This window comes from Protopterus annectens, chromosome 1.part0 (genome assembly GCF_019279795.1).
Source record: "Protopterus annectens isolate FY-2018-M chromosome 1.part0, PAN1.0, whole genome shotgun sequence".
Lineage (NCBI taxonomy): Eukaryota > Metazoa > Chordata > Ceratodontiformes > Protopteridae > Protopterus > Protopterus annectens.
The window spans coordinates 1,682,831,078-1,682,848,550 of record NC_056725.1 but is presented as its reverse complement, the minus strand read 5'-3'; the positions used below and the strand labels follow the sequence as shown (position 1 = coordinate 1,682,848,550).

Genomic DNA, 17,473 nt, shown 5'->3' with positions numbered 1-17,473 from the left:
TTGCTTTTGAGCCTCTACCCACTGGTTCGGAGGAAGATCTGGCAACCGGCTTGGTGTTGGCAGTGAGTAGAAGTAGAATCTGTATCCCTGAGATACAATGTTTAGAACCCATCGGTCCTGAGTAATGCACATCCAGTTTTTTGCGTAAAGGGTGAGTTTTCCTCCTAGGGGCACAAGTACCTGGGCATGGCTGGGAAGGATAATTGGAAAGTCATTGTGAACATTTCCATAAGGGGGTGGCTTACCACTCCCTGGCTTTGAGGTGGAAACGCTCCATTGTTTAGATCTCTGCATACCCTGAGACTGTAGTCTTGGTAGTCTGTTTCCCCTGGGTTTGGATTGAGAAGGCCTGAGAGGGACTGGAAAGGACCAGTTTTTTGAAGGCCAATGCCTTCTGAATCTAGGTGGTTGCACCTGTAAGAAATGTTTGACTGTTTGCATAGATTTAGCTTTTTCTTCCATTTTTAAAGAACAACTTCTGCTTTTGTGCCAAACAAACGCTCCTGATTTAATGGAGCATCTAGTAATTTTAGGTTCATAGGTTCATACTAGGCTATCTGCCCTAGGGCATTTATAAGCCTAGCCAGAATGTGTTTGGCTTTCGCCACCCATTTTAAATTTATTTTGCTATGCCCTTTTTCGAGGTTAGTATACTATGCCTCTATCTAACAGTGACACAGAAATGATACCCGGGGTAAACCTACGATCTCCCATCCACTCATCAAGATTCCTCTTGAAGAGAGTCAATGAGGGACTCTGCCTAACCTGGACTGGGATTTTATTCCAGAGTGAAGGGAGCCTCTGGGTTATGAATCTGTCCCTCCAGCATGTCCTACTTATTTCAGTGCTGAGGTTCAAGTCTCTCGAGAGCGTAGCTCGATGGGATTTGGATTTTCTGAGGTGCAGCATGTCCATTAATTCCGGGTTGGACATGGCTTTATACGTCAGGCACAGATCTCCTCGAAACAGGCGGTATGCCACTGAGTAGAGCTGGAGTTTCTTAACCGGGCAGCATATGGCATCTGTTTGAGCCCTTTGATCCTCTTGGTGAGGTACTTTTGGGGTCTTTCCAGTTGCTGCAGGTGTCTGGTAAGGTACATCCCAAAAGGGGCATTGTACTCAATTATGGGCCTGATGAGGGATGAGTAAAGAGGCACAATGACCTCCCCTGATCTAGATGTGAATCCCTTCATGATTAGGTGGGCTATATAAAATGTTTTTCTAACCACTTTGGCCACGTGGTTGTCAAATGAGAGATTGCTATCAACTTGGGTCCCCAGGTCCCTAATTACTTCTTCTGTACTTAATGGATTTCCACCTATGTGGTAATTTGTGGGCACTTTATTTTTGCCAAAGGGGATGACTATACACTTTGGCATTTAGCTTGAGGCCATGGCTCTGGCACCAGTTGTCTGTTTCTATGAGGCCCTTTTGGAGGATGCTTGTGTCGGCTGGAGAGTCGATTATGGCACCCAGTTTGCAGTCATCTGCGAACTTGGTCAGCCACAGTCCTTCCGTGTTGGCCTGTACCTCCGAGAAATATATACCGAACAAGAGAGGTCCCAGGACTGAGCCTTGTGGGACACCACTTGTAACTGGTTTGGAGTCTGACATGGCTCCAGCAATTCTAACCATGTGGGTTCTGTCCTTGAGCCAGTTTGCAATCCATCTAGTGACATAGGGGTTTATATTTACGCTGGTGAGCTTATCTATAATGCCCGAGTGGGGTATTGTATCGAAGGCTTTTGCAGGTCCAGGTTGGCTGTGTGGACCACCTTCCCTCGTCAATGGCCTTGGTGACTGTTTCAAAGAAATCAACCAGGTTTAAGAGGCAGGATCTGCCCTTAACAAAGCCGAACTGGGTAGGATCCAGTGTTTGTAGGTCCCCAATATCTTTATTTATGAGGTCCATGATGATCCTTTCCATAGCTTTGCAGACCAAGCTAGTCAGGCTTATGGGGCGATAGTTTCCAGGATCCGTTGAGGCACCACCTTTATGGAGAGGGACCACTGTTGCTGTACACCACTCTTTGGGCACATATCCTGTAGTAAGGCTGAGATTGAACAGTAGTTTTATGTTTGGGTTTAGCTCTTCTTTGAGTTCATGTAGGACGAGCCCGTGACACCATCTGGTCCCATTGATGCTGTGTTTTTGCTTTGGAGAGGGGCTCTTACCTGAGCATCTGAGATGTCAGGGGCAGCACTCTGCTGGGATAGATATTTGCCCTTTGGTGGGGAGGAGAAGTTTGCGCTGAACCTGTCAGCTAGGATGTTGGCAATGTCTGTGGGTTCGTGTATTTTTGTCATTTTGGACTAATTCTGAGCATATCTGGGAATTACCACCCAGGTTCCTAACATAACTAAAGAAAGCCTTGTGATTATCCTTAGTGTCCTGTGCAATTTTTCTCTCAAGCTGGCCTTAGACAATTTTATGTGTGCCCATAGTTTTTGCTAATACTGATCAGTGATGCCTTCCCTTTTGGGATTTTGCTTTATCATTTAGTAGCTTCCTCCTTCTATTGTATAGTTTGTTTATGGTTGGGGTCCACCAGACAGGACGCCTGCCTTTGGAGGATTGGGTCTTGGTTTTATTTGGGATCGATGATCCATGCATTCCTGAAGGTGTTCATAGAATGCGTTTATAAAGGATTCTGCGGTCTGGGCTGTATTTTCCACAGGCCGGGGCTTTGAAGGATTCCACCTCAGTTTTGAGGAGTGTAAAATTTGCTTTAGAGAAGTTTTTCACTGTGGTTTTCTGGGCAGGGGTGGGGTCGGGATGTGAATATCCAGTGAGATTAGTTTATGGTCTGATCTTACCAGTGAGGGATACACTTCTGGTCTGGAGCATAGAGTCCCCATGTTGGTGATGATCAGGTCCAGTATGTTTTTCCCTCTTGTGGGAGTGGTAACAAGTTGTTCCATAGCATTTGAGTTTATAAATTCTAGGAACCTTTGGGCTAGGGTGTTGGAGCTAGAGTAATGCTCCCAGTCTATGTTTGGGTAGTTGAAGTCGCCCAATATAATGGTGTTTGGAGAGACCTTCATATTTTCCAGTGTTCTCAGGAAGGCCGAGTGGGGTTCCTGGTTTTGGGAGGGTGGTCTGTAGCAGGCTATAAACTGGAAGGCAGTTTTACCCACTGTTAGTTGCACATGGATAGTCTCTGATGCTTCGTGCTTTGCCACCAACCTGGAGGTGTGGGTATCTTTGATGAATATCGATACTCCCCCTCCTTTTGTGGTTCGGTCCAAGTTTTGGGGCCGAAAAGCATGGTATGAGGTATAACCTGGTAGTGCTGGGGTGCTCTCGGGAACCCTGAACCAGGTTTCTGTTACTGCACAGATATCTATGTTCTCCATGCTAAGGAGAGTTTCGAGTGTGTGCATCTTGAGGTTTAGACTTCTGGCTGAGTAGCATTACTCTTATGTCCTTGTCGCTTGTGATACCTAGGGAGGTGTGTTTCTCTTTGAGCCTTGCCTAAAAAGGCACTATGGGGGTAGCAAGAGCCTTTGCCAATATCCAAAGCCCAGGGGTGACAGGTGCAAGCCGCCCTAGCGAAGCATCGTGGCGTGTCGAGCATATCATCCCAAGCTGACAGGCATTGATCCCCTTTGAATGACACCAGTACTTAAGCCAATTGTTGAAATTGATCATCTTGTCTTCATATTGTGGCATCATTCTTGGTGAGGGTAAGATGCTACTCAAGGTCAGGGTCATACGGCCTGGGCTACATGCTCAGAGAGCTCCTTTATGTCTCTTTTCATGTAGTCCAGGGAGCTACGCCTCAGGTCATTCACACCAGCATGGACAATGACGGAGTCATATTTGTACTTGCCTTGGAGTGACCTGAGTGCTTGTGTTATGTGGCGGATCCTAGCACCCGATAGGCTGCTCACCGTGACCTTCTCCTTGTTCAGCCTGGTGAGCGGACGCCAGTGTGCCTGATGATAGAGTCACCTATTACAAGTGTATCAGGTGTGTTGTTTAGTCTTAAGGGCTGTGACTGTTTGGCACACTGGCTTTGTGAGATATGTGTTGCACGTGTTTTGTTTTGGGGTAGCGGCTGCTTGGGTGTCTGCTTTGGAGGTCTCTGCTGCTTCGCAGATCTTTATTTAGAGCCTCGAGTATGTTTTTGTGTGATTATGTGTTTGGTTTGCGGTCGTGGTAGGTCTATGTGAGACTGGAATTGTAGTGAGTATGGTTTCCTTCTCCTCCTGACTGGTTATGCCAGTACTGAGTTGAGAGAGCTTAGCCTCCAGTTTGGCTATATGGTTGCATCTCTCACATGTGTTGGAATTTGTTGGGAGGAGGAGAGGGTTGTCTGTGTACATGAGGCAGTTGTAACATTGCCTCAAGATTCCCCAGATTCACCAGCTGGACCGGAGAGGAGATTGACAACTGACCTTTGGACATGCTAGAATAATATTGGGAATTCCTTAATAATTGAAAACCAGGGCCAGTGGGGAGTGAGGGTGTAGTGCTTTTAATTTTTAGTGCTGACTTATATAATTGCTTTAGTGAGCAAGTGCCAGGTAACTTAAGTGCAATGTGTTACAGGTAACTTAAATGCAAAAACGACAAACAGTAACTTTCTTTCAAGTGAAAGTGCTTTACCATGGTCAGGTAAGACTTGTTCTTTTAGCCAAGCATGCCTTCTTAGTACAGACTCAGTGACAGCAGTCCTGCAAGATGCTTCTAAGGCATCAAACCCACATTGCAAAGTATGTTTACTAACTTGGTTTGCAGAATGTATTAACTCTTGTAAATCATTATTTTCTGCACAACCTGGAAGCAACACTATTTTTTGTTTAATTAGTTCCATAATATCTTGTTGGTACGTCAACATGTGAAACTGGCAATTCAAAGCCCTGATGGCAAGAGTTGCAGAGGTATATACCTTCTTACCCCATCTGTCTAAAGCTCTAGAATCCCTGTCTGAAGGGGCAGGGTTTTTGGCTGTAGTAGCCTTAATGCCTTTAGGTCCCTGGGAAATGGTCTCTGGATCCGCAATATGATTTTTAAAGAGAAATTTATGAGAATCAGGTACTCTGTAGTAGGTCTGCAGCACCAAAGCAAGATCCCACGGTGGAGATGACTAGCAGCTGGTCAGATTTTCTGAAAGGTTTAGTCCTGTCCAGGTAGAACCTAAGCTGCCTGTGCACGTCCAGGGAGTGCAGGATTCTTTCCCCTTTATTCTGAGGATTAGGGAACAAGGTTGGCAAATGAATGGATTGGTTTAAAGCCACACTAGATACCACCTTGGGGGCATAAATGATAGTTAGTCCTGAGGGAATCCCTGTCCGCATGGAAGATAATGAAGGGTTCCAAGGCCATAAGGGCCTGAAATTCAGACACTCTTCTTGCAGAAGTGATGGCTAGAAGTAAGGCTGTTTTCCAAGAGAGGAATTTTAACTCTGCTGTAGCTGCAGGTTCAAAGGGAGGAGGCATGAGCTTCTCCAGTACAAAGTTAAGGTCCCAGGCTGGAGTGGGAGCTCTCCTAGGGGGTCTTAAATTTTTGGTTCCTTTCAGGAACTGTTTGACCAGAGGGTGAGAGAAGAGGGGTGGACTCCGTATTGTAATGAGCTGAGATGGCAGAGGCATGAATCGTAATTGAAGAGAAGGATAGGCCTTTGTGGAGCAGTTCTGTTAGGTAATTTAGTATTTGAGGTAAGTTGGGCACGGTTGTGTCCATTCCCTGAGACTGGCTCCAAGAATAGTATCTTTTCCACTTTTCTAAATAGGATTTTCGAGTACTAGGCCTCCTTGCCTGTTTACTGAGGGTTGCTGGTGATGTGTGCAGGGGATGAGTAAGGCTGTTAGGTACAGGGTTTGCAGTTGAGGATGCAAAATCTGGCCCTCCTGCTGGGACAGCAGGGAAGGGGTCTGAGGCAGGTGCCATGGTGGCACTACTGTCAGACTGCATAAAAGTGGGTACCAGTGCTGGCCTAGCCAGTCTGGTGCAATCAGGACTGTCCTTGGCTTGCCCTGTCTGATCTTTAGTAGAACCTTTGAGAGGAGGGGCAGAGGGGGAAAGGCATAAATTGAGAGGTTTTCCCATGTAAAGGACAGGGCATCCTCTTTCCATGCCTGGCTGTAGGGATTTCTGGTGCAATATTTGCTCAAATCATAGTTCTGCAGGGAAGCAAAGAGATCTACCTCTGGTGCCCCCCCACCTGTGGATCAGAAGGTTGAATGATTTGGGTTCCACTTTCCACTCGTGTGGGTCCATTACATTTCTGCTCAAGTCTGCCAGTGAATTTAGTTTGCCCAGCAGGAACTGAACTTGCAGGTGCACTTGATTGCTCAATGCTGTGCTCCACAGAGTCATGGCTAACCTGCAGAGTGGGTAGGAATGGGTTCTCCCCTGCTTGTTTATGTACCACATAACTGTGGTCTTGTCTGTCTTTATCAACAGTTGCCCTGGAAGAATAAGGTATTTGAAGGCTGTCAGTGCATGCTGTACAACTAACATTTTTTTTTGATTGATATGCAGGTGCATTTGTTTTGGGCTCCATTTGCATTGAATGCATTTTCCTGCCATGTGAGCCCCCCATGCATAGTCTGCTGCATCTGTTAGGGTTTGTGCGGCAGGGGTTGAGTGAAAGGGAGTGCCTTGTTGTGGTAGCAGGCCTCTGCCCACCAAAGGAACTCTGTCCTTAGGCAAGGAATGATAGGATTCATTGTTTCCAGGTCCTGAGAATGTTGACACCAGAGACTTTTCAAGTACCATTGAAGTTTCCTCATATGCAGTCTTGCACATGGAATTAGTAGAATGCAAGAGGCCATGAACCCTAGGGCTTGCAGTATTTTTCTGGGAGATAGCTGGGTTTGGGTGGCCAGTAGATTGAAGTAGTTTGTCAAATAAATCTGTTTTTCTGGAGTGAGGAATGCCATCTGGGAAGTTGTGCTCAAGCTTACTCCCAGGAATACAATCTTTTGGTTGGGTACCAGATGCGATTTCTTTTGGTTGATGGTAAACCCCAGTGAAGTTAGAAGTCTATTTACAAATGTCAGGTGCTGAAGTAGCAATTCCTGACCGCCTGCCTGAATCAGGCAATCATCCAAGTATGGGTAAATTTGAAATTTGGATCTGGGGGTGGGAACCAAAAGTGTCAGATCCGAAGACCTGGAGTCTGATCCCGGTGTGGACTCCCTAGAGGCTCTGGGACCAGAGGCTCTCGGATCCAACACCGCCTTAGCTGGAGTCGGATCTGAGGACTTGGGATCCGACAGCCTGGGTCATTTGGAAGGGACCTCCTTCACCTGGAGGAAACTTCTTCATTCTTGAAGGGCCCACCTTGGTTGGGGTAGCAGTGATCAAGGGGCCCCCTTTAACTAGGCCTTTAATAAGCAATTTGTTTTGACGGTCGACCAGGGATCTGGGGTTAAAGGCAGCACAAATACCGCAACTCAAGTTCCAGATGGTCGCTGCCGAAACAATAGAGACGCTCCTCATGTGAGTTGGAAAAAAGAAGTTATGTCTTACCATAACGTTCCATCTGTGTTGCTGATCTTCGTTCATTTATTACCGATGGGTTATCAGTTCCGTCCTCAGAACCGAGGAGGCCAATATCAAGGTCGTGTCAGCCAAAAACTCTCGAGCCAAGGTCCTACCCAGAATGCTCTGCTCCCTTTTAACTCAGATCAAGTTTGCAAGTTGATAGATAAAAGTAGAGGCTACCTCTGGTCATAACAGACCTACAAGAAAGGAGTACACAAGATCAACTAAGAACCTCCAGAAGGGGGACGGAGGGTGGGAAGTAATGAATGAACGAAGATCAACAACACAGATGGAACGTTATGGTAAGATATAACTACTTTTTCTGATGTTGTTAATCTTTGTTTGTTCCTTACTGATGGGATAGAGTGCCCAGCTACCTGTATTCCTAGGTGGCCCTCATGGAAGGGCATTCCTGAGCACCATGAAGCCAAAGGAAGCTCTACCTCTGGAGGCCAAATCCAATTTGTAATGAAGAATAAAGGTATGAGGTTTGGCCCAAGTTGCAGCTGAGTACATATCATTGAGGGAAGCCTTAGCATGGAAAGCTGCTGAAGTTGCCATAGATCTTGTTGAATGTGCTTTGACTGTATGAGGCAAGGTGAGATTGTTTTTGTTGTAGATAAAGGTGATAAAATTTCTCAATCATGAAGCCAATGCAAATTTTGATACAGGATGACCCCATCTAGGTCCAGAAAAAGCCAGAAACAGTTGGTCCGATTTACGGGTAGATTTTGTTCTGTCCCGATAAAATCGTATTTGCCTATGAACATCCAAGGAGTGCAGGCAATACTCTCCCTTGTTAGAATGGTTAGAAAAGAACACTGGGAGATCAAGACTGGTTGACAGATCGCTCTGATACCACTTTTGCTAAAAAGGTAGAATTGGTTCTCAGTGATACCCTATCCTTATGGAAGACAAGATAGGGAGGTTTGATGCATAAGGCCTGAAGTTCTGACAATCGCCTGGCCGATGTGATTGCAATCACAAACAAAGTTTTCCACGAGAGGTATCTTGCGTCACAAGACGACGCAGGTTCAAAGGGTGGAGCTACAACAGCTTGCAGAACCAAAGCCAAATCCCAAGTTTGTACGGGTTCTCTAAAGGGAGATTTTAGGTGGATAACCCCTTTCAAGAAAGAGTCTGTGTGACATAAGTGAAGAATCTTGAAAACCAATATGAAAATTTGAGATGGCAGCTAAATTCTCTTGGGTGGCAAAAGCCAGGGTACCTTTTTAGCTGGGCTTGTATAGGCCCCAGGGCCAATAGCTTAGTACCTACCTATGAACCTAAATGTACATGGATAGTAGAGGCAGACACCCCATAGTGGAGAAGATGTGATAAGCAAATCCAATACCACCGAGATCGAGGCTGACAAGGGGTCTAATTGCTTATCTGCTGCCCATAGAGAGAACCTCTTCCATTTGTTAAGACAGATTAGTTTGGTGGACGATTTATGAGATGCAATATGAATATTGCGAATACGGGACGAAAGTTTTCATGCCTGGCAATCATAGGAAGTGGAGAAACCAAGCTGCCAGTTTCAGGGTTGTTAGATTGGGGTGAATCAGACGCTGCGGATGGGAGATCAGCATTGGGGATGGTTTGAGGATTCACGGTTGATCTAGCAGGTGAGGCCAGAGAATGGGGAACCAAACTTGTCAAGGCCAATATGGAGCAATGAGGATCACTTTGCTCTTCAACTGTCGTGCTTTCTTTAGAAACTGAGAGATGAGGGGGAGAGGAGGACAGGCATAAAGATGACCCGAGGGCCAAGCGGGACTAGAGCGTCCCTTGGTGACTGTCCCCGAGGAGGGTTCAGGGCAAATTAGTTGCTGCACTTGTAGTTGGTTGGGGAGGCAAATAGGTCGCACCAAGGCTGGCCCCAGCAGTTGAAGATTTTTGCAGGTATCAGAGGATTGAGGGACCACTTGTGAGGCTGCAGAATGCACCTGCTCAATTTGTCCACTATCACGTTGGAGCACCCATGAATGTGCATTGTAATCAGAAAGTGGTTGCGAGCTATCGCCCACTGCCATATTCTCAAGCCCTCTCGGCATAATGGACAAGATCTGGTGCCCCTTTGTTTGTTGATGTACCGGACCACTGACGTTGTCTGACTGGATCGCAATAGTCCCTGGTGGAAGAATGAATTGAAATGCTTGCAACGCTAGAAGCATCGCCCTCAGTTCCAGGACACTGATATGCAAAAGGGCCTCAGACTCTAACCAGGTGCCTTGGACCGAGTTTCCCTGACATAGCCCCCCACCCCATCAAGGAAGGCGTCCGTGGTCACTGTGGCTATTGGTTGTCTTATTCTCTGAAGTCTGTGTTCTAGGAGGGATGCTGTGCAATTTCTCATGTCCAACAGTACCTCTATAAATTCCAAAGACTGATTTGGGGTTGTGTTGGATTCCTCCCAGTTTATAGTGATTCCCAGATTTCAAGCTGTTAAGAGAGTATATTGCAGAGCTTCTTCCAGCAGATGCTTGGTGGGGGTGGTAAGGAGCCAGTCGTCTAGATATGGAAATGCTGAAATCCTTGAAGCCGCAAGTGAGCGATAACCACTGCCATGCATTTTGTGAACACACTGTGGGTTGTAGAGAGACCGAAGGGCAGGGCTCGAAACTGGTAGTGACTGGCTCCTATACGGAAGCGGAGGTATCTTCTTGAGCATTTGTCCATTTTTATGTGGTAATACGCATCTTGAAGATCTACAGAGCACATCCAATAGTCTTCTTCCAGAAGAGGAAAAACAGACTGAATCAGTATCATCCGGAATTTCTCTGTTTTTACAAATTTGTTTAGTGTACTGAGGATCCAGAATTGGTCTCCAGTCCCCTGTCTTTTTTAGCACTAAAATGAACCTTAAAAATCCGGATCTTATCTGGTCTGGGGGGGACCATCTGGATGACTCATTTTTGTAGCAGCGTTTTGATTTCATGTGCTGCCCACTGACTGGGTGGAACGTCGGGTAGCACTCTTGATGAGACTGGGCAAAGATGGAAGGGGATGTGATAGCCACAGGATATAATCCGTTGTACCCAAGAGTTGGTTATCTTTTGCCAGGCATCTGGGTACAAGGAGAAATGACCCCTGACCGTTTCCAGAGGTGAGCAGTCGAGCAATGCTTCAGAAGGGCTGATACGGTTGGGCAGAGAAAGAATCTCTGGAACCCCGGTTTCGCGGACGTCCTCTGCCCCGAAAGGGGCATCTTCCATTGGCGTTTCCCCCTCTGCCTCCAGGGGAAAACTCTGCACATGCATCCCGGAAAGAACCCTGTGATTTCTTGTGCCAGATGTTTCCGCTCCTCTGCTTTCTGGAATAGAATTGCTGAGGAGTGGAGTGTCTGACACCAATGGCAGACAAGGTCTTGCCATCTTGTTCGCACCGTGGTTTAATTTATACCATACATTCTACCTTTCTGAAAAATATTCAACAGGCACTTTTACCACTAGTTTCACTAACACAGAATCTTGTGATGATTAATTTGCGTAACTATGCTCTGTAATCACAACATATACTTTTATGTATACGTTTCATTTTTACGAAATATTGCCTGTACATCATTATAGTTATCTCCCTGGGACTCCACTGAAAATGTGGTTTCCTAGAGGGGTGTGCCCAGTCAAAAAATGCAAATAAAATATCACGAGTGAATACTATGTTCACTCAAAGAGTCAAACACGACAGAGTTCGAATTAGGGACTAAAAATTAAAGTTACAATACAGCTTTTCAAGCACAAAATATATAATCATGTTTCCTCTCTGAGTTTATGTTGTCAATTTTTCAAAAAAAGTAGGATCGAAGTACAGTTTCCAAACTATAAGGCTTCCACAGTGAAGTCCATGCATATCAATGTTCGAGTTCTGAGCTGATCAACCAACCTCGGCTGCACTTGAACAGTCTAGTAAGCTTTGGCAGAAATAGCTATAATACATTAGGTGAAAATGTTACAGATATACTTACCAACTGGAAGTGTGGTATCTGTGGAAGCTGGCTGAGCATGGCAAGCTGTTGTGGTGAAAGCTGTGGGCCCATATTAAAAAGTCCTGGGTTTAAGCTGTTGTTTGCAGGGAAATGTTTCAGCATGGAGGCAGACACCTACAATAAAGAAAAGAAAAAATATATATTTTCAGCATCTAACCACCATATGAGCAAGGTTCAATTAGACAATTTCAACTGCAAATGCATGTGAGATGCATGCCAGCCAGAGCTAAAGGCATACACAAATAAAGCCTTGACTACGGCCCACATAACCAGAGTACAATGACTAACCGGGAAAAAGGGGCATTTCAATGGGGGGTGGGATGGGCAGGAGGAGATGTTTGGCTCACCTGGTGGTGGTCTTCAACACAGGTGGACATAAACATACATTAACACAAGGAAGGCTTTGTGGGCCTCTGCTGTGACACAAACTGCATGCCACTCCCAAGCAAGGGTTAGGCTATAAGCAACACCCTCAATGCTGAGATGCCTTTCATGGCTGCTTGACTGAACGCTCCTAGCCAGTAAAATCCTGCTTTGATCTCAGATGAAACTATGAAGTAAGAGAAAAAATAAGCTGCGTCCAACATGGGGGTGACTTGACGGTTGTTAGGCATAATAACAAAACTCACACAGAAAAAAAATTAAAATGTAAGGTACATGAACAAAAAAAAGCATGCACACAATCCAACAGTGGTGATGTACAAAGGACAGCACAAGACACAAAATTTTCACTTTGAGAATGTAAAGCTCTGCTTTACTTGAACTTGTATTTCTGAATGCATGCATTTTATAGGAGTCAAAAGCTGCAACTGTAACTGTACAACAGAATGCAGTTAACCTGTATCCAAATGATTAAGATAGAGAGAGACTGATGAAAGAAAGACTGCCTGATTTATTTAAATAGCTCATTTCACTACCTAGTGAAAAGGTGACAATTCTACATAGCATCCAACAGCTTACTACTTTAATTCTACCCTTCAAAAATCTTTGCTTTTTCCTGAGTCAGACATTCCAGAATTCTGTTACTATGTGATAACATGGCGCCTTAGTGATCAAGATTTATGGTCTGGGGTTCAACTGCTTCTTGTTAGAGTATGTGCATGCCCTCATTTACGTGGGGATTCTCTGGGCATTCTGGCTACCTCCCACCACCTGGAACTATGCTGGTTGATTGGGTAGTCTAAGCTGTTGAAATACTCTCACTTCATCATTCCCCTTGTAGTCTGAGTCTTGGCTGAAAGGGTCAAAGACAAGTTCATGTGCCCAACTAAATTCAGAGATTTGTTTACTGTACTACCACAACTTCAGGTAGGTTGATTTAATCATCCTCCAACAAGAGTCTGCTTGAAATAACACTTGCCTCCCATAAGTCACCAACCTCATATTCAAATGGCGTCTTCAATCACACATGTATACATCTTTACATATACATATGTAAGTGCGCACACAAACCCACACACACGGATACAAAATAAATTTTACACATACACACAAACTACACATCTAGGTTTGGCCCATTCCTTTGAGGTAATCTGCTACAAAATTTTAGCTACCAACACTAAACAGAAAATGTATTTGTAATAGCCAAATCAGGAACTGTATTAGGAAGGGGAAAATGGATAGTTTCACAATTAAGGAATTATTTGTACTTTGTTGACCGCGTTTGGTCCCACTACGCTAGCGGCCTCTTTTTAGGGAAGACAACATGTGGTTATCTGTACAACTAAGAGAAACTTGGCAAGGGCACAAGGGAACTTCCCCTACTTGTTAGGAGTGCGCTTGTTCAATTCTTAACATGGTGGCGGCTGGGAAAACAGCACTCAAGGAAATCCAAGACGGCAGATAGCACAAAGGTGAATGCTGGTGCAGCGTTTGAAGCTCTACACAATTCTGAGGTGTTGTTTCAAAAGAATATTTCTTTCAATGGAACCAAATGTTCAAAAAGTACAGTTTTGTACCTACCATAAATGTAGATGTTCGAGTGCTAATACAGCTGCAGTAATCACAGATGGGTTTTCAACCGTCAGGCGGTCCCTCGGTCGGCCGAATTCCAAAGTCTTGGTCCGGCGTCGGTAGTCGTCGCTTACTCTTCTGACGTCAGGAAGGCCAGAGTATATAAGACACAGCCGACGCCATGTTCTTCAGTCTTTCTTGCCCCAGATGTCAGGTGCCCCCAAAAGGAAGGCAATACATAAGTAAAGCTTATCCACATATGCAAGCAATGCAATGTAATGCAAAATCAGTGTAAGCAAGCAAATAAAACATAACAGGATAACCCAGTCAGGAGGTGTGAAAAGGTTGTTAGGCCCCATGCCCTAACCAAGAGGGGAAGGAGGGAGGGAAACCTGTACTGCAGCTGTATTAGCACTCGAACATCTACATTTATGGTAGGTACAAAACTGTACTATGTTCATCGTGCATACAGCTGCAGTAATCACAGATGGGTAGAGTCCCAAAGCTATGCATAGGGTGGTACGTACTATGAGGAAAGTACAGTTTTGTACCTACCATAAATGTAGATGTTCGAAGATCCACATTGCTGCAGTCATAACCTGTGGGTAGTCCGCTGTCCTCGGTCGGCCCGAATACCAAAGTGTTAGGCTGGCCGGTCATGGTCGCCAGATCTGACGCCAGCGCGTGGTATTAAAGCGCATGACCGACGCCATATCCTCAGTCTTTCTTGCCCCAGCTGTCAGAAGGCCCTAAAAGAAAGGCCATAGCCAAAACAGAAAACCTCCAAAACCCATGTACAAACAATATTTACAACCCAAACCATACAACCACTCCAAACTACAGAGGGAAGGAGGGAGGGTTGACTGCAGCAATGTGGATCTTCGAACATCTACATTTATGGTAGGTACAAAACTGTACTATGTTCTTCATCTCACATTGCTGCAGTCATAACCTGTGGGTAGAATCCCAAAGCAAAGGTAAAGGGAGGTTGGCAAATTCATAAAGCATTGGGAGCTGCTAACATGCCCTGTAAAACTGCAGTGGCAAACCCAGCCCTAGATTTGGAATAAAGAGGGAGATGGTAATGTTTAGAAAAAGTGTGTACTGAACTCCAAGTAGCTGCCTCCAAAATATCTTTAGTAGCTACACCCCTTAAAAAAGCAGTAGAAGTGGCAGTAGCCCTAGTGGAATGAGGTCTGATTCCAGCCGGAATCTCCTTACCATGATGAGAATAACAAAACGCAATGCAATGGCCAATCCACTTAGAAATAGTTTGTTTTGAAACAGGTTTCCCCTGAGAGCCCAAAGCAAAAGAAACAAACAACTGTTGAGACTGTCTGAACCCTTTAGTTCTGCTCAAATAATAACGCAACTGCCTGTGAATATCCAAAGAGTGCAACATTTTCTCCCCTTTGTTTTGGGGATCAGCATAAAATGTAGGCAAATGAATAGATTGGTTCAAGGCCACATTTGAAACCACTTTAGGCATAAAAGAAGGGTTAGTACGCAGGGATACCCTATCCTTATGAAAAATCAGGAAGGGTTCAACTGCCATTAGAGCCTGTAATTCAGATACCCTTCTAGCAGACGTAATGGCCAACAAAAAAGCAGTCTTCCAAGACAAAAACTTCAACTCAGATGTAGCTGCAGGTTCAAAAGGAGGTAAAGTGAGTTTTTCCAACACAAAATTGAGATCCCAGGAAGGAGTAGGAGCTCTACGCGGGGGCCTTATGTTCTTTGCCCCTCTAAGAAACTGCTTAAACAAAGGATGAGAGAATAATGGTGGGTCACAGTCATAGTGAGCAGAAATGGCTGCAGCATGAACTTTTACAGAGGAGAAAGACAAACCCTTGTCTAATAATTCTGTAAGATACTGAAGTGAAACACGCAAATTAGGCCCTGAAACATCAAAGCTCTTTGCTTTGCTCCAAATAAAAAATCTCCTCCATTTATCAGCATAAACTTTCCTTGTACTAGGCCTTCTGGCCTCCAAAATGACATTCAAAACTTGTTGAGGAAGCTGCGACCCTCCAGGTTCTAGAACAGAATATGCCAGGCTGTCAGATGCAGGGACTGTATCCTGACATTGAGGAAATGATTGCCTGCCTGGGACAAAAGGTGTGGAATTGATGGCAAAGGCCAAGGAGGCTCCCGTACTAAACTCCTCAGCAGAGGGTACCAGTGCTGCCGTGGCCAATCCGGAGCTATTAGAATCATGGAGGGCCTGTCCTGTCTGACCTTCAAGAGCACCTTGGGAAGGAGAGGCAGAGGAGGAAAGGCATAGATGTGAAGACTGTTCCAACTGAATGATAGAGCATCCACTTTCCAAGCTTTTGGATGAAACATCTTTGTGCAAAACTTTGGCAACTGGAAATTTAGTGGAGAAGCGAACAGATCTATGTCTGGAGTCCCCCAAATCACTGTCAATTGTCGAAATACATGAGGATCCAACTTCCACTCGTGGGGATCCACCATTTGTCTGCTCAAAACATCCGCTAAGGAGTTCTGTGCTCCTGGCAGAAACCTTGCCTGAAGAGTGAGGTGCAAACTGAGAGCAGTCTCCCACAAAATCATAGCTTGCCTGCAAAGAGGGTACGAATGGGTTCCCCCTTGCTTGTTGATGTACCACATGACAGTTGTGTTGTCTGTTTGAATCAACACTTGTCCTGGGTGAAGTAGATCCTTGAAAGCCATCAATGCAAATTGGACTGCTAACATCTCCTTCAAGTTGATATGCAAATGTTGAAGTCTGGCAGGCCACGTGTCTTGAACCCATTTTCCATTGAGGTGTGCTCCCCAAGCCTTGTCTGAGGCATCTGTCATTAAGATCTGACTCGCCTCTGGTCGGGTCACAGAGAGTCCCTTGTTTAGGTGACATTCCTGAGCCCACCACAAAAATTCCTTTTGAATGCAAGGTATTATATGAATGACAGTGTCCAAATCGTGGCAGTGTTGAGTCCATACACTTTTGAGATACCATTGTAGCTTCCTCATATGCAGTTTGGCATTGAGAAGCACCAGAATACAAGATGCCATGAACCCCAAGGCTTGAAGGACTGTCCTTGCAGTCAGCCTGGACCGTAGAGACAATTGTTGGAAGTAAAGTGTAAGATTTCTTTGCTTGTCCGGGGTCAAAAATGCCATCTGAGAGGCTGTATTCAGTCTCACACCAAGAAAGCACATTTCCTGAGAGGGTACTAGACTGGACTTTGTTTCGTTCACAGAATACCCTAGGCACCTTAACACTGCCATAACATACTGTAGATGGTGAAGTAGCTTGTCTTTGTCTTGAGCAAGAATCAGGCAATCGTCCAAATAAGGATAAATTTGTATTCCTCTTAACCTTAAGAAGGCTATCACCGGAGCCAGAACCTTTGTGAACACCCTGGGCGCAGTAGATAAGCCAAAGGGCAATGCAGAGAACTGATAATGTAAAGACCCAGTCCGAAAACGCAGGAATCTCCTGCAACTGGACCTGATAGGAATATGAAGATAAGCCTCTTTGAGATCCAGAGTTGCCATCCAGTGATCTTTGCCCAGCAGAGGCAGAAGTTGTTGCAAAGTCAACATTTTGAATTTTGGAATGTCCAGGTATGTGTTGAGGATAGATAAATCCAAAATTGGCATCCAAGTGTTTCCTTTCTTTGGTATAAGAAACAGGCGAGAATAAAATCCTAGGCCCACTTCTGACAGAGGGACCTGCTGCATAGCCCCCATTTGAAGAAGTAAAGAAATCTGTTTGTGAGCCTCCACCCTTTGCTGAGGAGGAACGTCTGGCATGCCTTTGAAAGGAGGCAATGTGGAAATAAAACTTGTAGCCTCGGTCTATAATGTCCAACACCCATTTGTCCTGGGTGACTAACAGCCAATTTTGCCTGAAAAGTGCCAACTTTCCTCCCAAAGGAGCTGCCAGACAGGAAGGATCTGGCAGCTGAAGATGCAGGTCATTGGGTCTGTTTACGAAAGGACTGGCCCCTGCCCTCACCTGTAGATTGTGCAGGGGAACTCCACGTTCTAGGCCTGAAAGAACCCT

The 17,473-nt window shown here is 45.3% G+C and overlaps 1 protein-coding gene across 1 annotated transcript in view; it reads right to left on the bottom strand.

The window, feature by feature from the left end:
- The window catches only part of TNRC6B (trinucleotide repeat containing adaptor 6B), a 2,803,754-nt gene that overhangs the window by 1,193,693 nt on the left and 1,592,588 nt on the right, over positions 1–17,473 (bottom strand). Inside the window, exon 11 of the mRNA XM_044074422.1 lies at positions 11,467–11,601. Within this exon, the coding sequence (XP_043930357.1) occupies positions 11,467–11,601 (135 nt within the window). The remainder of the gene's footprint in view (positions 1–11,466; positions 11,602–17,473) is intronic.